At 39.1% G+C, this 22,484-nt stretch overlaps 1 protein-coding gene across 1 annotated transcript in view; it reads right to left on the bottom strand.

The window, feature by feature from the left end:
• Positions 1 to 22,484, bottom strand: part of gfra4a (GDNF family receptor alpha 4a) — a 180,239-nt gene that overhangs the window by 12,329 nt on the left and 145,426 nt on the right. Inside the window, exons 4-8 of the mRNA XM_042500719.1 lie at positions 18,954 to 19,293; positions 14,654 to 14,763; positions 11,362 to 11,496; positions 4,103 to 4,410; positions 3,893 to 3,982 (exon numbers count right to left, since the gene is read on the bottom strand). Coding sequence (XP_042356653.1) covers positions 3,893 to 3,982; positions 4,103 to 4,410; positions 11,362 to 11,496; positions 14,654 to 14,763; positions 18,954 to 19,293 — 983 coding nt within the window. The remainder of the gene's footprint in view (positions 1 to 3,892; positions 3,983 to 4,102; positions 4,411 to 11,361; positions 11,497 to 14,653; positions 14,764 to 18,953; positions 19,294 to 22,484) is intronic.

Below are 22,484 nucleotides of genomic sequence, written 5' to 3'. Positions count from 1 at the left end.
ACAGTGACCTTGACCTTAAACCTATGACCACCAAAATGTTATCACTTAAACCAGAAGTCCAAATGAACGTTTGTGCCAAGTTTGCAGAATTTCCATCTACGGACATACAGATGGACAAATGGACAAACACCCCAAAAACAGGATGCCTCCGGCCTCAGCTATCGTCGCAGAGACATAAAAATGCAAGAAAAGTAGACTTTGACTTAGTTCTCTAGTGGATTTAAAACGTCAGTCATCCTTTCAATCTCTCATTTTTCAGGCGTCTGTCATGGTGATATAATTATCACGGTGAATATTTAAATGGGCCACTTACAGTAAGTAGGCTGCGACTGGAAGGAATATTATAGCGTGTACATTCTGTTCTATGTATAATTTACAGTCTGGCAGATTTATACGGTCCTATACACCCCAAAGGACACCCATTACGTCGAGTTCTTGGATTTACCACAACCAGAATGAATTATGATCATATGATGGATTAATATTCTATAAGCACTCATTTTCACTCTGCTAATGGGCTACTCTGCAGCAATTACGTTTGCATGAAAGTCACTTCAATTAAAATATGCTCAAATGAAGACATGAATGAAAGATTCATCAATTAATATCCGCAGCTTATACTGTAAGATGGATGTGGGTGCTTAGGAATGAAAATCACACCATTATTCCATCTGTTCAGGGCGAAAAAAAAGCCTGCGATGTCAGGAGCGACTGGCTGGTTATTAGTGATGGGATTTCAAAGCCTTCAGCGGAGTATCGGGGTGTGACACACAAACATTGATTTCTCACAGGATCATAACAAATTGATCCATCCATTACCTTTGCAAACAAAATTCTGCAGCAATCAATGCGGAGCCTTGACTCCCTCCGCTGGTGCAGCGCCGAGCATCAACTACTAGACAGAGATGGAGGTTGTGGATGGGCGACCTGCGCGCTCGCTGCCAGCTCTGCAGCTAATTAGGGGAATCTGCAAGTTGCAACACAACAGCCGAGCAACAACAGAGTCAATAGTGAGGGAAACAGATTGAGCCCAGCGGAGTGTGTATACATCAGCACCTCGCAGAAAAGGTTGTGGAGCGGCGTGCTAATGGTGCTGTGGGCCATTAGTGCTGGTCGGACAGGTGGTGGAGGAAGTATGCAGATCCTTTACAGAGTACTAATACTGCCCTATAGATACTCTGTTACAAGTAAGAGTCCTGCATTTAAAATGTTACTTAAAAAGTAAGTATAATCAGGAAAATATACTTTTATATATATATATATATATTTATATATATATATATATATATATATATATATATATATATATATATATAATAAGTATTAATAGTAAAAGTACCAGTGCAGAAAAATCAATGCTGAAAAAAAAACAACCAATAAAAATTTATTTAACAAAAAAATGAAAATAAAAGACTTCCAAAGATTAAATTAAAGAAAAAAAACCATCCAAAAACTAAAAATTATATTAAAAATAAAAAAACACCCTGAAACCTTAAAACTATTTAGAGAAAAAAATATATAATTAAAAAAAGTTACTCCCCACCCCACCCAAAAAAAAGAAAAAATCCAAAACTCATAATGTTAAAATATAGAAAAATATCCCCATAAACGCTATAATTATTTTTCTTAAAAGATAAACTCAAACTTATGAAGCCCATAATAGACCAAAAAAAACAAAACAAAACAAAACAAAAAAACATTTCCCAAAAAAACAAAATTTTAAGTTTAAAAGAAGGAAAACACTTAAATGTTTATCAACAGCCAATTAAGTTTCTGTCAACTGACTGATGGATTAATCAACTAATTGTTGCAGCTGTACTTGCATAAACTATTTGGTGATAAATAATAAATTTTAAAAAATCAGATTAAATAAATTCTTATAAAAATCGTAAAATGTAAAGTAAAAAAATGGTTTAGATAAATACTCTGAATTAAAAAGTACAATATTTCCCTCTAAAATGTAGCGGGGTAAATGTAATAACTGGGATTAAAAGAAAAATACTCAAGTAAAATACCGTAAATTTGTGAAATTTGCACTTGAGTAAATGTAATTAGTTACATTCCTTCACCGGGTGGGACAGGCGGGAAAGTGTGCACTCAAAGTGTGCAGTTCGAGCTGCAGCGTGCAGCGACCCCCGGGCAGGCTGACAGATGAGAGAGGCGAGGGGTGCAACTCCAGCTGCCCGCTGCCGTGCCTCGCCGCCCGCCGTCATGCGGAGATGAAGTGCCCATTGATATCTTCAGTGCTAAGCTGTTGTGACAGTTCCTTTGTCAATGTTTGGACACGGCTGTTTAAGCACCTCCATCTTGCATCTCTTTGACTTTTAAGTTTCTCCCCGAAGGCTTTTCTTTTTTTCTTCTTTTTCTGACTTCATAGATTCCCTGAAGTCACACTGCAGAGCACATCCTGTGTGCACACCCGCTTCCTGTCCCCAACCTCCCTGACACATCGCGGGTTACCCTCACTTTTTTCCGTTACAACACCACTTTAACTAGCAGGAAAAATTAGAATAATTGCAGAAATAAATGAGCTTCACCTCCATCTGTCCTCTCGTTTTTTTGCCTGACACACTCAGCTTTCAGAGAACGAAGGAGTCCAGAGCTGCCGTTCTGCATAGTGATGCGGTTATTATGGCTGTGATGAGGAGGTAAGGCAGGGTGACAGCTGTTTTTTAAAACCTGAGCGCGCTCACTCCAGAGATTTTTTCTTCTCTTTTTTTTTTTTTCCAGCAGTTTTCCCCCTCCCCTGTCTGCAAACGACTGTATTCTTCTGCCACTATTCTCTCTGTCCACCTCATTAGTTGGAGGCAGGAAACCAAATTACGTTCAATTACAAAGTCATCAAAGGCCATCTGAAGTCCTGCCTCAGCACGCAGGCCCCCAGCACAGAGGCGCAGAGGGGCCCCTGCACGCAAAATAAAGCCGAATTCACTCACCAAAAGAGGTGAGCACCAAAAGAGACACGCAGGATTTATTTAACTCTTTAAAATGTGAGGATTTTGGCTTGATTTCTTAAAAAAAAAAAAGGGAATAAGGCAAGAATTATCATGAGAAAGAATGACCCAAAAATTTGCAAGAAATTACAAGAAAATTGCCTGATACTTTGTTTAAAAAAATCTATATATATACATAAGTGCTGAAACCTCAGGAAGAGCAACTAAGGAGGGATCCCTCTTCCAGGATGGACAGATGTGCAATAGATGCCATAAAAAACAATTAAATTAAATAAATTTGGTCTGCACATGACATGTAGACCAAGCTTCTACAGATTAGCAAGCTAGTGTGCAGGAAAATGTTTATTAGGGGTCGTTAAATTATCTGCCTGGGCGATTATTGGGGCATTTGCTGATTATTGATTATCTTTTTTTTTTTAATGATCGCTAACAAAATTAATTAAATTAAATTAAATCTAATTTTTTATTTTACTTCTTTAAAATAAAGTTAGTGGGAATTGGCTGTATATTAAGTTTTGTGTTGCAATTTATTATGTTCCAAATTCTAAATACTGACAAAAATATTTTCATTTTTATCGTTAATACATGTCGGTTTCAGATATGGGTTTTCAGTCTCATTAGCTACTAATAATCAGTATCAATGTTGGCCCTAAAAAAACAAAATTGGTCGACCCATAAGGTTTATGTGATGCTTAGCAACAGCTGTCAGTCTCAGCAGTTGCAGAAAAAATTGTGTTAACTATTACTGTTAACTGATAAATTGCACGTGTTGAACTGTTGTATAAAAGTAATATCACACTCGAGGTCGTGCTGTTGGACTGTATATCATCACGGCTGTGATTATCTTCAGCACTGATGATGATATTCAGTTCAACAGCACTCCCTCTCGTGTGATGTCGCTGCATTCGGGTCTGAAACCTCGGATGCGAAGGCCTCACCACGCCACAGCTGTCCACTTCTGAAACGTAACCATCGGCAAAGATGTCCTCGGCTTCAGTCAGAACGAATCGCACTTCATTCTCTGTACGCTGTGATTACACGAGGAACATGGGGGAAAGAAAAACATTCAGGATCTCTCTCCAGGGCGGATTCATTTCGCCAATTATTGGCTCGTATCCAAACTCCCCTTGCCAAATCATTATGCACACTTTCTCCCCAAAATAGAACAGTGGCTCGCCTGCGCCTGGCAAACGAGACTGAACTCCAATAGAGATGAGAGCGCGACGTGCACCGCTGGTCCACGAATCGCCTTTCCCATTAGAAACTTGTTCATCCTTGTTATCACGTACAGCGGTGTTTGGCTGCAGCCGTTTGCTCAGGCAGGAAGAGAGAGGAGCGCCTCTTTGCTCAGACGTAGGGAAATGAGGCCAGTCAGTCTGAGGTTTGTTTTTCTGGGTCTCTAAGGAGCTTACAGTAAACAGCACAGAGGAGCTGCCGCGGCAAGTCGGAGTCCTGGCTGCAGGATGCACACGAGGAGTTTCATTGAAAAACAAGACATCCATCAAGGGCTTGAAAAATATATGTGACGACGCTGTGGAGGTTTAACTCACTACAGGATAATGTACATTTTAGTTGTTATTCGCTGCTAGTTCCAGGGAGAACGGAAACTTTTTGAGAAGTGTCATTATGTTATTGAGCGATGCGTGTCAGGTGGCGACTATTCTCTCAAAACGGATACAGCACATTATAATTGGTCTAAAAATAGCTTCAACACAGGCATTTTATCTCGTTTTTTTGTCGGCAGCTTTAAGGATTTTGGTTTGACAGGTGATCTTTTTCTCTTTTTTTGGAGGGGTGGGTGGGAAGTTGATGGGCCGATGATATACAGTGTAATTTTGTGGCATAAATCAAGTACCAATAAAGTGCTTAACTCTTTAAAACCTGGGCAAATTGGATTAATTTCTTAAAAAACATGGGTAAAAAGCAACGAGACACTTAAGAAGAAAAGACCGCAAAATTAACAAAAAGGAATCTGTAAAAAGTACAGGAAAAACACAAGAAAAGTAATGTCAATCCAGGTTTTAAAGGGTTAAAGGAATACTTCACCCACAAAATGAGCATTTGTATGTAATTAACTCACTCCATCTTACATTGAATTCACAGAAAACTTTATTTAGCCTCCTTTGTGAATGGAGAAAGCAGGTGTGCTACATGGGACTGTCGCAGAAGTGTTTTAAATAGCAAGATTTTAGTGAAATTGCATGTGTTTGGGAAGCACTGAGCAAACGACTGGATAAATGAGATTTGGATTGTACTGCAAAATTTCTGTGAGAGTTTGTAAATAGATGTTTTGATGTAGTTTTGCTGTTTTTAAGTGTGGCAACACTTTAACTCCAATTCATCAAGATTTTTTTTCAGTTTTGAAATTCTTTTTTCACCTTTGAGGCAGGTGACAAAAAAAAAGTTTTCTTCACAAACAGCGTAACACAAAGTGATTTATTGATATACACATGATCCTTTTGTTGGGAATGTATTCGCTTAAAAGACCACGGATACAACTCTTTCTTACAACTTAACTCTAGAATTAGTCGATTTTCACTGACTTTAAAAACTTTAAAAATCACAGTCACCCACAGTTTAAACACGTCCTTGATGTCGTCGCTTGCAGTGTTTAGGCAACAAATGTGCATATTCAGGTTTAGGCAAAAAAAATCATGGTTTGGCACTGAAAAAGTAACATGGCACATGAACAAGTGGCAACCTGCGAGGCTGAAAAATGTAGCCAACACCAAAGTGCCAAAAACTACAGTTCCTCTACTAAGAGCTCCCAAACAGAAAAATGTTAAAATTCACAACTTTACAGCAGAAATAAACACGTTTACAGCCTGGTACAAAAAGCAGGTTGGTCTCTAGAGCTAATTTCAACATTCATGAAAACTGTACAGGGTGAAGTTTTGGCTGGATCGCAGGTCGCAGCACTGCACATGAGCACCGAAGTGTCTGAATGGACCAACAGCCAAATATTCAGCAGTGGAAAGTGATTCCTTTAAACTTCTACGGACTATTTTGTTTTAATTTCAGGTTAAGTCAGACTCTGGATGGAAATATTTAGAAACATCAGAGCTCTGTGTCTCATCCAGCCGCTCGATCTGAGCTCTCATTATTATTACTCGGGGCAGGTGTAGTGATTTGAAGGCCTGGGGCCACAAGCACATTGCCTTATTTTCAACCTTTCTCTTAATTTAATATAAAATATCCCTAAAATATGTCTTTAGTATACTCAATGATAGTAAAGAAATCCCTGAAGGAAAAAGGTTGGGAACCACTGTACACCCTCCAGACTTATACTGGGTTTAAACTAGTCTTGTTATGTCACTCAATCGTTTACATTTCATTAAGGCACAAAGTCACAAATGATTAAGGGCGGGGACGTTTGAATGATAGGATGTTTGCGAGCCATCGCTGCAGTCTGTGAGACTGATCCACCCATCGCCACTTCACAGCTCCAACCTCTCAAACATATGTGGTCACTTCTGACTCCAAATAAACAACATGGCGATGGCTGCGATGCTGAACTCGTCACTGTCTCCTGGGTGAAAGTCCTGTGTTTGTTTGACCCACTTACAGTATCTGGGCTTCTCTGATATTTGTGCATAACACAGACTGTTGATTTTTATGCTACGTCATGCCACGTTCCTCCTGTAATATGTACTACACCCACGAAGGCACTTCCTTTCTTATGTAATTATTGGTCGAAATAACATGCTTGCACAGACAACTGATGTGGTTGTTTTTCTGGTGACAGCAAGGGATTAACTAAGCATTTTCAAGCAAATAAGAAATAAATTATACGGTAATTCAAGCTTTTTTTTGTAAATACTGGTCACTTAACAGGCTGCAGTACTGGAAAACCAAACCAAGACTTTTGGTATTAATTGGTATTAAAACTAGTTAGCATGCCAGAGTCACATTTGTTATCGTAATTAACCTGACAAATCACTCCGCCAACTAAGAATGGCCATGCACCGCCACCCACACAATCGAGAAAGAGTTAATAACACGTGTTAACTGGTGGTTGCATTGACTTCTGCATTGCAAAAGTACAACCTGCCCACTTGAAGAAGACACTGGTGGCTTATAAATTAATTAAGAAAACAAAGTATCCACTTCCTGGCAAAGCAGGAATATAATGTGAGGGATTGTTGTTCAGTTTTTTGAAATCTGCAGCTGCAAGTTTAAAATCACTGATTCATTCATTAAAACCATTACAGCACCTCAAGTGGGATCCCTTTGTGGAGCACAATTAATACAAGTGATTTACTGTTCAGAGAGTTCAGGAGAACAAGAAAATGCTTTTAATGTGTAATATTGAAATTTTAGTCTCTTTGTTCTTCATGAGTCTTATTTTCTTCTTCTCATGTACATCTTTTTTTTTTTTTATTGGTGCTGCTCCACCAGATGGTTTTTTTTTTTCATGCTTTTGTCTCCATGCTTGATGTCGAGGACTTTTTACCGGATTATTACACTTATTACTGGATTAACAACCAAGCTGCTGAACGTTAGCCGGATCTTTTTTTACTTCCATATAAGGGAATATTTTGCCTGAAAGATACTGCGCCTTTATACTGGAGGATTTATGTGACATAAAGTGTCCACCAACAGCAATCTGCTTTTAAAAAGCCACATTTTTTTAAGTTTTTTTTTATCTACAAGTACTTAAATACATTTCCCTCTCTTTTGTGATCATTGTGGTTAACACTTTGTAATTTACTTTCTCTGATTTCCTGCTGCATCAGTCTATTCTGTCTCTGTATTTTCTGAAAAGAGTGTTTTAGCAGAAGGAAAACCACGTCATTCAGTCTCCTGCTTCACAGCTCCTGCTTATTATTTATCAAACTTACGTCAGCTGACAGATACAGATTAGCATTTTTATGCAAACATCAGTTTATTTGGTTCTGCTTCAGATTACTGTCTGCAACTTAGATTGGAATTATTTAGCAGTTTTATAGCATTTTAATCAAATGCTTACTGAATACCTATACTGGGAAAAACATGTAAGTACACTGCAGAAGAGAAGAGGTTTGAGAAGAAAATGACAATACTGATATGTATTAAAAATCACTACGTGCCTACTTAATAATTACAAAACATACTCATTTTGTTACTTTGCAAAGTTATTATGGTATAATTTCTTTTAAAATCCTGATACTTTTATCTACTTTGGGAACTGACAGTGTAAAAAGTGTCCTGACACATAGTACTTTTTATTTAATATGGTGCGCATTATTGTTGCTCAGGGACAGAACATAAGAGTAAACCTGAGTAGAAGAGTGAACTTTTATAGCTTTAGCTGTAAAATAGTTACGTGTTTTAAGATTTAAAAACGTATGTCATTATGCAAGCATATCAAAACTGCAACTGTCAGCTTCAGATGATGAATTGTATTAATCCTCTGAAACCTGAACAAACTGATTTCTTTCAAAAATATGGAGAGAAGGAAAAGAGCAACATTGCAAGACATGGCCCAGAAATTTGCAAAAAAATTGTGTGAAAATTACAAGAAAATTACCAGAAAATAAGCAAAAAACAAAATAAAAAAAAATGAAAACAAACAAAAACATTACCTAATAAAATGCAACAAAAATACATAGGTATTTTAAAAATATATATTTTTCTGTTACATAATTTTAAATATAAAATTAATAATAATTATCATTCAAAGTAAAATATTAAATAAATAATTCTGGACATTTTTTCAGGTGTTTCTGAGATATCATGTTCACGGGAATAGAGTGGTGAACGGATGACGTATTTTTGTAAGCCAGCTGGGAAGTTAGCATCGCACTGGTTCCTTCGTCAAAAACCTTAAGGAATTTTGGAACGGGATTTTCGGTTATCGGCAAAAATAAGCTCTGTGGCGAACTCAAGTTTATGATACCTGATAATCTTCACTGATTAACGCCACGTTTGTGTGTTTTGAAGCGTAAATGAAATCACCAGAAGTAAAAAGCTATTGTTAGGCGATACACCAACTACATCGCGGTCGCACAACTTAAATGTCACAACTACAAACACTGTAAAAACACCTTAAAATACAATCGAAAAATATTATAAACAGATAAATCTACAAATTCGAGCGTGCCTGTTGCTGTAAAGCTGTAAAGGCGAACCAGTGCGTTGAATCAGTTTCTGCGTCCGCTGTGATGACGTCTAACGACAAACACTGTGGTCCCGTTTAGCCATTTAGCCTTTTTTAAGGCTTAAAACCTTAAAAGTTCAAAAATCTGGTTTAAACGGCCGTATTTTATGTTGCAGAACAAAACGTCCAAATATCTTAACAGAGCTTATTTAAGGCATTTTACCAAAAATCCATTCAAAAACCACAGACTTGTGGGTGGAACAGAAAATGTGTGCGGGAACATTTTTAAACCGGCTGACAGATTCAGCTATACAGCTGCTGGTCGTCTCTAATGTCCACCACTAGAGTCGAGTCTTCGGCCCACAGATTAGACCGGCAGCAGCCGAAACAAATCCAGAACGAAACACAGTCTGGCGTTATCGGGGTTAAGAGGCTCCTCGTCTGATACAAAGTTGATACTTTGTTGTTTTAGCGATAATTGAGCCTCGTATGAAGTTAACAAACAGCGACACTGTGACACATGACAGCAGCCGCAGTTTGCTTTGTTCTGTCACTGGTGTCACTGGTCTGTCACTGGCGTTGTTATTCACGCCGACAGCTTCGTAAGAACTCGTCTTCTTCTGTTGTTTGAAAAAAAAAATCACCCAGAATAAACTCCAGTGTGAGCTGTGACACCAGCAGCTACAGCTTGTATTACTTTGTCACCGGCGTCATTCTTCTGTCACTGCTGCTATCACTCATTCAGAGGGATGATCTGCCATCAGCACAGCTGTTTTCTTGTTGTTGTTGGATGAATAAAAGCTACAACAAAAGGTAAACGGAGGATTGGTGGATAATCCTGATATCAAGTCTGCTGCAGTTTATCTCTGATGTCTTTATTTAATCCTTTTTTTCTGCCACTTAAAAATCCATGTTTCTATTATCCTATTTTTTAGTGAATATTTCCCGGCATAACTCTGAACCAGCAGATATTATATCTGGTGCCACATTACTGTGTGCCACCAGATATTAATGTCAGCGGTCTGTGACTGCTGCCATCACTCAGGGGCTTGTTTATCTGAGAGTCTCATTTGTGCGGAGAAATAGATTAATACAGACTGAAGTAAACACACGGAGAGGACGAGTCTTTACTGATGTGTCACTGCCGCCATCGCTCCCCAACGAAACTGAGAGATGTGAAGGTCCACGGATGACTTATCAGTCAGACAGCGTGGGCAGGACTTTGTTTTCATGTTTTATTAATCATGAATAGGACAGAAGCTGTGATTTTAACTCTTTGGATCTTAAGGAGGTTTAAATGCTTGTGAAAGGCGTCTGAAAGCAGCGCAAGAAAACTGATGTTCAACCAGGTTTCAAAGGGTTAAAAAGCCTTTAAATAATATGCCCTATAAACTTCAAATAAAAGCCTAGTCCCTTTTATTGGCCCGTCGTGGTGACACATTTTGACAAATAAATGCCAGTCTCTATTAGAGGGTCGATTACCACGCAGTTCGTATATATATATATATATATATATATTATATATTTTTTTTTTTAAAAAAAGCTTGGGAAAAAAGTCCAATGAATTATATTTATAATTATGTATTTAAATTATTTTACAGATTTTTTTCAGGTCATTTCTTGCTTTGTTTTTTTTTTTTTTACTCTCTCTCTTGTTTTTCTTTTTTTGTTTGTTGTTTTTTTTTTTTTGCAAATTTTCAGCCATTTTTATTAAACTTTTGACAGATTTTTTCTAACCTCTTGGTCATTTTTTTCTTTTGTTGCTCATTACCTTCTTTCCACCTTTCTGAATGAAAAAAAAAAATCCAATTTGCCCAGGTCTAAAAAGGTCGAATAAATAATTTGATTATATTTCCATCTTTGCTGAGCAAGTTTTTCTGTGAAAGCAATTAAAAGCCCGTCCCATTAAGACGCCTGTCCCAAATATAAGCCTGTTGAATTCAGTGATTTTAGCAAATAATAGGCTGGGCTGTTCACTGCAGTTTGACAGTGTGCTACAATTAGTAATGTAACCTCTGCATGTAATACCCCGAAAGTACAGAAAAACAATGTACTTTTGTTCATCTGTGCACAAAATGAACTACGAAACAAAAGCAGATTCTGAGAGAATTAAATATAAAAGTGCGTCCTGGCAGCTCAGTTTGCAGAGCTGAGGCGGCGTCCTCACCGCAGCAGCACGAAGGCTTCAGCCGTGCAACACACATCAAAGGACTTCTGAAGTGTGAAAGTATCATCGATTATTTTGTTCACAACTCCAGACTGGGCTCCCCCCTCGCTCCCGTCTCCCCGTTATTGTTACAGTGTCGCCGGAGGTCAGCTGTTACTCACTCAGACAGACGTTGTCGTGGAAGGAAGTGAGGAAGTCGCTGCATTGTTCCCTGTGGTTGCCGCTCGCTGCGCAGGAGCACCAGGGTCCCACGTTGGATGTGGAGTTGTCAAGGTAGTTTGGAGTTATTGTGCTTCCTGTAGAGACGGGAGGAGAGAGGAGGTAAAACAACACACCTACGACGCCTCAAACCAGCAGGTTACAACAAACAACCATGAGTAGAAACAACTTTTGCTGTTTTCTGTGATTGAAGCTGGTCCACCGGCTGTCCAGTTTCAGCATTTTTAAATGAATATCTCATAAAAAATGCCTGACTGAGGAGTTTAATGTCCCAACAAACTGAACTTGGGTAACATTTTTAAAAGCAAACTCAAGACAGACACAGTTCTACTACTTCCCATATCTGTTTGATTTTATAATATTTTATATTTTATATATCTTATTGTTATTTATCTATCCTTCTTTAATCTCTTATTGTCATTTTTTAAATTTATTTTATTTATATTTAAATGTTTTAAATGAATTTACATGTTAGTTTATTTGTTTTTTTTATCTGTTTTTTATCTTCTTATATTTGTTTTATCCCCTCTGATGCGATGTCTTCGTCCTACACTACTTCTTATATTATTTGTATTGTCTTTCATTGCTTTTCTTTAATTTTCTTAAATTGATTAATTTAGTTCTCTAACTGCCGTTCGATCTGCCGGCTCGATCACTTTTAGCCCTTTAAGTGCTGCGATCTTGTTGACGTTTTGTATACACATTTTGTTGTTGCGTTTTTGTTTGACTGTTTTAGCCTTTTCTCTGTTTGGCTTGTTTGTTGATGATTATTTTATTGTTCCCTGAGTTCCCGCCTTTGCTTTGTCTGTCGAAGCACTTTGTAAATAACTGTTTTTAAAGGTGCTGGTTCAATAAAGTTGTTATATAAACGTATATATACACTTTATATATATGTGTAGCACTTTTAAAAACAGTTGTTTACAAAGTGTTTTAAGTATGTATTTCATGTCCAAAACTGAGTAGGAGAATATATATATATATATATATATATATAATATATATATATATATATTATATATAAATGTGTGTGTGTGTGTGTAAATAAAGTCTGATTGATTGAACATTTGAGCCAGATTCTGGTTGATTTAATCTCATTTTGCTCGGCCTGATTATCAAATTAAGACATTTGCATGTAATTTCTATCTTGACGGTGCTGCTGTAATCAGGTGACGTCAGCAGGAATCTAAAAAGCGGAGTTGAGTAAAGTGTATTAAATAGAGACACAGAGTGACGGATCAGTTCGAGTAGACGGCCTGCCGATCAAATGCTGACTGGTTCAATCCCAGCAGCTGACAGGGCTCGACATAACTGAGCCAGCAGCGTTTGAGTGTAAACTGTACATTTTAGAAGGAACGGGCATTGGGAAGCAGCGTTTGCGTAACATCTCTGTAATCTTTCATAACAGGCAATTATTTTAAAATGTGAATTTCAGTGGATGTGCTTAAGAGACACAGAGCTGCTCGCTCGCACAGCGTCTTCCTCTCCATCTCTCAGAGATTTAAAGCTACAACAGATCGAGTCCAAACAACAACTAGAGAAGTATTTGTTTTTCTTTCCCATCATGCATATCCAGCGGGCCAGGCAGCTTAGTGGACTTTGATGAGTGCAGCGATCCGCAGTACAAAAAGACACATTTCTGCCCAAAAATTTCCATGGCTTTGAGGCAGATTTGAATCCTCCTGATCAGTTCTTTTTCACTACTGTCTAACAGCTTCTTTATGTAAACAAAAAAATAATGAATTCAAACACATTAGGATTAGAACAAATCTTTTTTAAACGGGACTTAGGGACTGTTGGTTATTTATGAGAGCAGAGGGGATGGTGCAAAAAGGAGGAGGCATGTCAAATAATTTTGAAAGCAGGGACTGATGATTTTTTATTTTGGCGTTTAGGGGGAGGGGCTACAACTTTGAATGGCTGTTTTTTTTGCAACTTTTAAAGAAATAAATTGGGCCAGTGTTTATATGTATGTGTATGTATATTATATATATATATATACTACACACACACACACACACATACACACACACATATATATATATATATATATATTTATTTATTTGGCTATTTGCACAAAAAACAACAAATTTTTTGGTGAAAAATGCATTTTTTTTCATTCAAATCTTTTTGGTGATTTTTAGAGATTTTTTTTTTCCCTTCTTAAAATGTTTTTGTGCTTTTTGAAAACTCTGGCCATTTTTTACTTAATAAATGGACAATTTTTAGATATAAAAAAAATCACAGATTTGTCTTAATTGGGCTTTTTTTCTTTAAAATTTCAGGCAATAAAAAAAAACTTCTGACAACATTTTTGGTAAATTTTACAGAAAAAAAAATTCCAAACCTTATTGGCCTGCGGGTTTGGCGAGCATGTTTTCTATAGAAATCACCAAAAATGACACCCTTTACCACAGCCAAAACCATGCAAACCCTCTAAAAAGTCCACCCACTATCACGGAGGTCCCTCAGATGTTTTTTTTTTTTTTATTCTTTTGGGAGCTTTTCAGCAGGAAGTGATTGGGAAGTCATTCTCCGGGAAAGGTAATATTGCCTTGTAGCTTGTATTTTTTCTTTTAAAAGAGTTGGGAAATAGAATTGCTTCACTTTGAGGCAGTGTGGCGAAAAAAAGTTTTGATTTACCTCCATTGATTTTCTGGGTCCCAGACTTCCAAACAACAACACCTCAGAGTCTCACTTTGACTTCAGTTGTCTGGAGCGGCCAATCACTGCTGCACACCTCTCTGTCTCTGTCTGCTTTTATCTGTCTCCTCCGACTAAACAAACTAAACAACCTTTTTTTCTTTACTCTTTTTTTGCAGTGCGGTATTATTGTCCCATAATGTCGTGTGTTTAGACTGAGTGGTTTTTAACAAGCTATTGTGCATTATGTGATCTTTTGTTAAGTTTCTATCCAAAGTACAATAAGCCGTGCTCCACGCCTCCGCCTGCTCCCACTCATCGTCACGTCAGGGATAATTCTCTCAAAACAGCGGTCAATAGTTGTAATTGCACTACTTATAATGCCAACGACTTGGCCGGGCGTGCTGCAGCCACATTAATCAGCGCTGCATCGATTGCTGAAGCGCGCCTCTCATCACAATCGTTGATTCATTCTTTTGAGTCCTGTTCAGCGGCGCACTTGTCTGCTCTCCTCCTTGCTCCCTCTAAAACCTTTTTGTCCCTGATCCATCACAGCAGGAGGCCTGAGCCGGCACACAAACATTTAGTTCTTACCTATCAGGCCGGTGTACGCGAGCAGACAAGCTCCGTAGTTGTCCTGCTTGCAGCCACTGGCGCTCTGCTCGGAGGGTTGGCAATCATACTGGAACTGTGCCCAGCGAGACCTGTGGGAGCAATAACATGCCATCCATCATTTACTCGAGATTGTCGGCTGCACGCAGCGTGTCACTGAGACGGGGCTGGCGCCGGCGCCTTCTCTCAGAGACAGGACCTGAAAACCCACAGCACTCATCCACCTGCATCATCTCTCCTCCTTTTTTAAGAAACCTGAGCACTGTGGCTTGATTTATGTGGAAAAACGTGGGAAGAGGGCAATGAGCAACGCAATAAAAAATGACTCAAAAATTAGTGAAAATTACTAAAAATAAATAAATAAATGTATGAATTAATAAAATAGATAAATAATTAATAAAAAAGATCAATAAATAACATAAAATAAAGTTAAATAAAAAAAAACCCACAAAAAACACAAATGACCTGGAAAAAGTGTTTAAAAATGACAATACATTTGTAAAAATATTTTTAAATATGTATTCTAAATATAATTTCCCTAAACTTTTCCTTTTTTCCTAGAGATTTTCCCTTGTTTTTACTTGTCAAAGGCGTCTGAAAGCAGCACAAGAAAAGTGATGTCGCTCAAGCCAAAGCAAATTGGCTTGATTTCCTTCACAATCATGGAGAGACGGAAATGAGTGACTTGAAGACAAGAAATGACCAAAAAATTAACGAGAAAATGACCTGAAAAAATGACCTGAAAAATTGCCAAAAAATTCATTATAAAAAAATAAATAAATAAAAAGAAAGTAAAATTATTTGAAATATAAAGTCATAATTATAAATAGAATTTTCTTGTGAAAGACATCTCAAAGCAGCAAAAGAAAACAAAATAAAAAAAATCTGTAATATGATTTTAAATTTAAAGTTATAATAATTATAAAAAGAAATTCTGGACATTTTTCCCTAGGTTTCTTTTTTTTTTTTTTTTTTTTACATTATCTTATAACTTTCTCTGTCTCTATTTAGCAAAGATATTTTTTTTTTTTTTTTCCTCCAGGTTTAAAATCTTGTAAAATACGTCTGAAACTCACTCCAAACTGAGGAAAATGGTTTGATTTCTTTCAAAAACATGGGAAGAAGGAAATGATTTGAAGACAAGAAATGACCCCAAATTTAGCAAAAAGTAACAAGAAAATTACTTGACAAGCAAAAAAAAAGAACAAAAAAAGGAAAGAAGAAAAAAGTAATAAATAAAAAAACAAACAAGGAAATGTCCTGAACAATAAAAAAAAAAATTAAACATAAAGTTATAAAAAATATAAATATATTTTTTCTAATAACTTTCTCTCTCTCTTTTAACAAAGTAAATTTTTATAAAATGTTTTCCATGTTTAAAGGCTTAAAAGACGTCTGAAAGCAGCACCAGAAAAGCGATGCAGCTTCAGGTTTCAGAGATCTCCCGCTCTGCAGCGCTCCCCCTCTTGTGACATTCATCCCTCTTTTTCTTTCCTCCCCACTTTTTCCCGGCGCGTTCTGGAAAGCTGCCAGGCTGTAAAGAGTCAATGAGGGGCAAAGATAGGCCTTGGCTCTGCTCTGAGTACCGTGGGCGCTGTCTGGCTGGCTGGCAGGCCTGGCCGCGAGCAGATTAGACAAATATGGATCTTCCATATAAATTTCCTCCCACAGCCGCTCTGCCTTCCCTGCTTCACCTTTTCCTGCCAGCCGGCCCAGACATCTCACCTCATCATCATCATCATCATCATCATGTACAAGGCTATCTCGGCCATCATATCGCATCAGCCGCCCCCGTCCAACTGGCATTTGCAACGGGATCCCCTCAGGGCACCACGATCTCCGCTCTGCCTCGTTTGTCATGTCGTTGTAATGATGTGCGTAAAACTCATAGGCCCCTCGCTAAGTGAAGGCGTCCTCCGCAGGACGCCGCTTAATGCCAGCTGACTGGTGCGGGATTGGCGGCCCGCGCCGGGGCCTTGAGACGCTCCATCCATCGGGGGGCGGCGGTGGAGAATAATGCCTGATCGATAGCCGTGACAGATGAAGCCCTTTGTCTTCTTGACATTTGAAGAGGAACTAGATTAAACGCTGGCCACCATTCGCTGTCAGAGAGAGAGGACGGGTATGAGGACTCCATGTTTTCAGTCTCCGGTGATTGAGAAGAGAAACGCGCCCGCTGAATTTTAACGACCTCATAAGACGCTGTTAGCTCCCCGATTGTTGACAATCAATTTAAATTTGAATGTAATCTTTGTTTTCCATCAGAGATTTAGCGCAGAATAAATATTCAGATAACTTATCTCGCACAGAGGCTCGTTTTTTTTTTCTGCAGTTTGCTGATGATTTTCGGACATAAACATATTCTGAGGCGGGAACGTCGCGTGTGAATCCCGTGTGATAATGGCCGCTCCAAAAATGACTATTTCCTACGGCCGCTTCTCACCCCGCTGCTGTGAAATTCTGCATTCAGGAAATGAATGCAGAATTTAACTGAACTAATTAAACACAGTTAATGACTGTAACAATTGAATTAATTAAACACTGCTGACTAATTAAATCTAAATGAACATATCATAGCGGTCGGACCTGTCTTCACAGACTCACAGTGCCATTTATCGTCCTGCGGGGGGGGGGGGGGGGGGGGGGTCATTGTGCGAGGCCAACACGTCAACAAAGCACTTCCTACTACTCAACACAACAATATGAAATGTGACGCCGTGAAAATTAACTCGAGGTGATCCATTTTCTCTCAACAACATGCTTTTTTTAAAGTATTTTTAAGTTGTTTTTTTACCACTTTTTTATTAATTATTATTATTATCATTTGTGTTATATTTATTTATTACTGTGATTTTTTTCTTCTTCTTTGTTAAATTGATTATTTAAGGTTTAAAAATAATTATTATTATTTATTTTTTGGGGGGGTAAATGGGCACATGCAGATGAGATGCGGCTGGGTGTATGTGATTGTATGTGATTGATTATACTGGTTGTTATCGTTTGTTATTGTACTGTAATCTGGTAAAAGTTGACAGCAGGTGCTGTTTTACAGTTTTTGTGGTTGTTGCGTTCATGCTTTGTTGTAAAGTTGCGACTTAAGATGCTTTAGGATTAACTGTGGACTGACCGTCGGTGTGCAGCAGCAGAGAGCCAGAGTAAACAAGCGGCTGGTGAAGCTGGTCAAACATCTAACACGACAAAGAGACCCCGACAGTTTTCTCGGGAGTTTGCACATCAAACAACGTGTTGGATGTGTCGGTAACCTCAGGCAGGTGTCTGCTAACAAGTTAAAAATAAAAACCCGATAAGCTGATATTGTGTATCAAAGCTTGTTTCATATCTGTGGGAGTCTTTTTTTCTCCCACTAACCTTCAAAAAAAATCTATTTCAGCTTTAAATCTCAGAGCTTCAGAGTGACCCCTGAACACACCGCAGCTTTCCAAATCAATCAGTGTTTGCTGTCATGGATTCCTTATTTCCTTCCCTTACCGATTTCTTTAAGTCTCCAGTCTCTACAAAATCTATTTCATACCTCACTAAAAGAAAAGGCAGAACAATGTCGCAATATCTAATAGCTATGGTTTGCTTTAAAAAAGGTTCAGCGTTAAACTGATTTGTGATCAGTTTCCTTGTGCTGCATTCAGACGTCTTTTATAAGCATTTAAATCTTTTAAACAGATTCTAAGGACATTTTCCTGTACATTAAGAGGTCTCAAAGGGTTAACTGTGAACCCTGAGATAACTGGTTTTGGAGGAACCCTAAAAAAAAGGCAATGAGCAACTTGGCAAGAAGCATCCTGGAAATCCAAAGATATTTGGATAAGATTTAATGAAAAAAGTCTGGATAACTTTATTTGAATTATTATAATTATATATTTGAAATGATTTTTATATAATTTATTTATTTTGTATTTGTAGTTGTTTAGTTGAACTTTCTCAGTTTTGTTTTGTTTTGTGTGTATTTTTTTTTGCTTTTGCAAATTTTAGGGTAATTTTCTTGTACATTTGCTAATTTCTGGGTCATTTGTTATTTTTATAGAATTATTAATTTTTTATTTTATTTTGTTGTTGTTTATTTTTTAAACATTCCAGGTTTTGTTTATATGTTTTCTAACTTTCTTTTTACCTCTTAATTTTCAGGTAATTTTCTCGTTGCTCATTTCTGGATCATTTCTTCTTAAATTGCTCATTGCCTTGTTCTTATTGCAATTTTTTTCAAAGGCTTAAAGGGAAAATGTTCTATGCAGGTGGCAGCATGTGAGACAACACCTCTAATTTCTACCTGCACACGTAGTCCGCCTTGCAGATGCGCAGCTGGGCCAGGCAGTTGGGCTTCTCCTTGTCTTCGTAGGAGCAGGACGGCACGATGGTTTGCCGGCGGCGCTCTGCGCAGGCGGTGTCGGTGCAGGGGCAGAACAGCAGCTCGTGGGTGTAGTCGGGGGGAACGCGGTCGAAGAACTTCCTCAGAGCCTTGTTGCACTTTGGTCGGTTACACGGCCCCGAGCGGGCTGACGGCTGGATGCAGGACGAGACGTACTCGGTGCGAAGCTTCTGACACGTCTCGTCGATGTTGCAGGCCTTGGCAGCATCCAGGCAGCGGTTCACCGTCGTTACTTCAGACTCTGCAAGGAGACACAAAAATGGGGAAGCAGAAAGCATTTCATCCCTCTGTGTGGTTTGAGAAAATCAAATCCCAGCCAATGTTTACCAATGATTCAGAGGCCTAATTGGAGTCGGTATTGAGTTGCCACTCTCACCTCTGGACTCAGACGCAGTGTTGCATTTACAGAGGAAAAAAAAAAAAGAAACATGTGTCTTAAAGTACAAACTCAACCAAAATGATGATTATATGTAATAGCCTCCTTGCAATGAATAGAACATGAATGGTGCCTAAATGTTGCATGAGCTCGGGCGTTGGATGTGTTTCAGCCGAGGCCTAATGGCTGAATATTTCATTCTGCTGGGTTAATGCAGAGTGGCAGCGCTGAAAAGCGTCTCCTCCGTCTCTCCAACCGCACAACAAGGCCTGTAATTACCGCTCCTTCCCGTTCATCCATCTATCCATCTTTCCAACACTCCCTGCCTGCAGCTGGGTCCATCCCTCACTCACCTGACTCCCTCATCCCTCCGCATCCTCCTCTCTCTGCCGTCACCCCCTCGCTCCATCTGTCTCCTCACTTCCGCCATCTTCCTCGACTTTGTCCGTCTCTACCTCCCTCAGTGCCCGCTCCCTCTCTGACTTCCTCGGTAATGAGCCACCTCTGCGGAGGCACTGGAAAGCCCCCTTTCGTAACCATCTTTTTTTGGATGCATTATTTCCCAATCCATCATCGTGTGCGTTTTTTTCCCCCCCTTGAGCGACCTCCCAGTCAATACGGCCATGATGACGTTCAGCTCCTCTGGCAGATCGCGGCGCTCATTAGTTTGTAAACTGCCTGTAGTTGTGTCTCCTGGTGAGTTCGGCTCGCACCAAGCTGTCACATAAAATATGAATGGCCGTGGAGAGCAAACTAACAACCCATCGCAAAGCATAGGTTACTCCCAACTTAACTGCTAAGCAGGCGGGGGGGGGACGCGAGGACCTGGCGGAGCTCCAGGTTCGGGATGACTAATTGCATCCGGCCACATGTGCAGGAAACCAAATATGCACATCAGCTTTCATGTGAAATCTGTGTTATTATGTTCTTTTTTTTAGAGAATGCATTATTCATTGAGAGGAGACTTGCTGAGCATGTACGCTCTTATCCTGGAACATCCTGCTTCACATTCAGACACACATTTACACCTCCGAACTGCCCGCTACAACCCAAATCCACCGCTGCTCCTCACTGGACCCACCGGAGGCCGAATGTACTCATGTTTCAGCTTGTTTTGCAGTCGTCCTCCTGCCTCTGTAATATTCATCAGCGCATGTTTAAATCATCGCAGTCTGGTATTTGGACACTGACACATGCTGTAGTTTTGGCTGCACAGAAGCAGCACAAAGTTCCTGATATAACAGCAGGTGGGTTTCCATTAACCCTCAAATTGCTCAAATTGAATTTGTATATATAAAATACGCCAAATGGAAACACGTCAATTTCAAAAAAAAAAATCCCATTGTCAGGCTCGCAGGAGGTGGTATTTCAGGTGACTGGAAAAAGCCATATTTCGCAAAACTGGAATGGAAACACCTTTTTTCTCTTTTCTAGGTCACATGATGCTATGGATATGTGCTTGTCAGTAGGAACTGGCGCCCATGATGCAGCAGGAGCTACAAGAGCTGTTATTGCATCACATAACTCTGAGAAAGTTGAGCGGATCATCTGGAAGTTTAAAATCCACAATTCCTCTGTGAAAATCGTGGACTATCACTTAATGTCGCAGGACTCCAGATTGGTCTAGAGAGTCTCTGTCTTGTCTCAGAATCAAATGCATTTTGACTTAGTCTTGGACAGAGTGGACCGTTACCGTGATATGAGACCACATACCGACACTCGATTTGGATATCTTCATGTCATGATAAGTTTTGTCTTTTCCTGATTTTAAAGGCTGCAGTAAAGTGATGTCATTTTCTAAACTTATCAGACTGCTCTAACTGTTCTAATACTTGCGTTCACCCGCGTAAGTCATTAAATCCACATTGCTGTCGATAACCAAAAACTCATTGTGTTAATATTTTGTCCAAATACAAACAGTCATCCCTGAAATATTGTCACAGTATCAATATCTACACATTTCGTCATATTGTGACATTTGATTTTGTTGCCCAGTGCAGCATTTATGAAGCTTTTGAGGAGATTTGAAATATTGTGATATATATTGTGTACCGTGAAATTTTTTAAAGGCCACACCGCCCAGCCCTACGTAAGTCATTCGTAGTCTGTTTTTTTTATCAATGATAACGGGTGCCACCCTTCTCGAAAATCAGGAAAATTCTTTATACCTGGTCTTATACATCGTCTTATCTCACAGTCAGGAGCTGAAGCTGTAAAGAGTGACTGCGGCATTTTCAATGACGTGCATGAGAACGTCTGTCCCATATTAAAATGTCATTTTTCAACGTGGCCAAAAACCCACAACCCTAAACATCCACTTCTCCTGCGCTCCTCACCTTCTGCACGCACGTGTTCTCCCCGACAGCAGAGCTCCGGGACGCTGCAGCTGCTCTCAGGCTTCCTTCATTTTCATGGATGTTTCCACGTCTCAGCCAGACACTTTTCAAGCCCACCGTGAATCTCAGCAGCACATTGTGCCGCCGATATCAGCCCGGCTCCATTTATGATTACCACAAAATCCTCACGCTTGCTTTAACATTCATCCGTCTCGTCTCCTTAACCAATTCATTATGTCATCGCTGCAAGCGGTCGCACTGTTGTTCTTCCAGCTCTTTATTATTATTCAGACTTCTTATTATTCCTTCATATAACGCCTGTAACGCCTGTAACGCCTGCTTACTTTCAGCTACAGAAACCACTGAAATGTTAAAATATTTGGCTCTTTTGGGACACTTCTGCCTACAATCAGTTTTATTCTACTTTTTATGCTTTTTAGGTTTATTTTTGCAGCATTCACACTGAAAGCAAATGAGAGACACAGAAAAAAACAACTAAATCATTCAGATTCAGCGGACGCCCCCTTTAACATGAGCACATCTTCGTGACCTCGTGCATAAGCTGCTTGTTAAAACAACACCGCACGTTTTTGGCTGCTTTGAATTACAGCAGCGGCGGACCTGCACTGTACAGCCGCCTCGTAAATTTCACTCCAGCAACTCCGCGGGAGGTCAAAGTTGACATCCACGCCATGCATCTCGACAAGTCGACTGCCAAAA

This window comes from Plectropomus leopardus, chromosome 14 (genome assembly GCF_008729295.1).
Source record: "Plectropomus leopardus isolate mb chromosome 14, YSFRI_Pleo_2.0, whole genome shotgun sequence".
Classification (NCBI taxonomy): domain Eukaryota; kingdom Metazoa; phylum Chordata; class Actinopteri; order Perciformes; family Serranidae; genus Plectropomus; species Plectropomus leopardus.
This window is presented reverse-complemented; position numbering and strand designations above follow the sequence as displayed.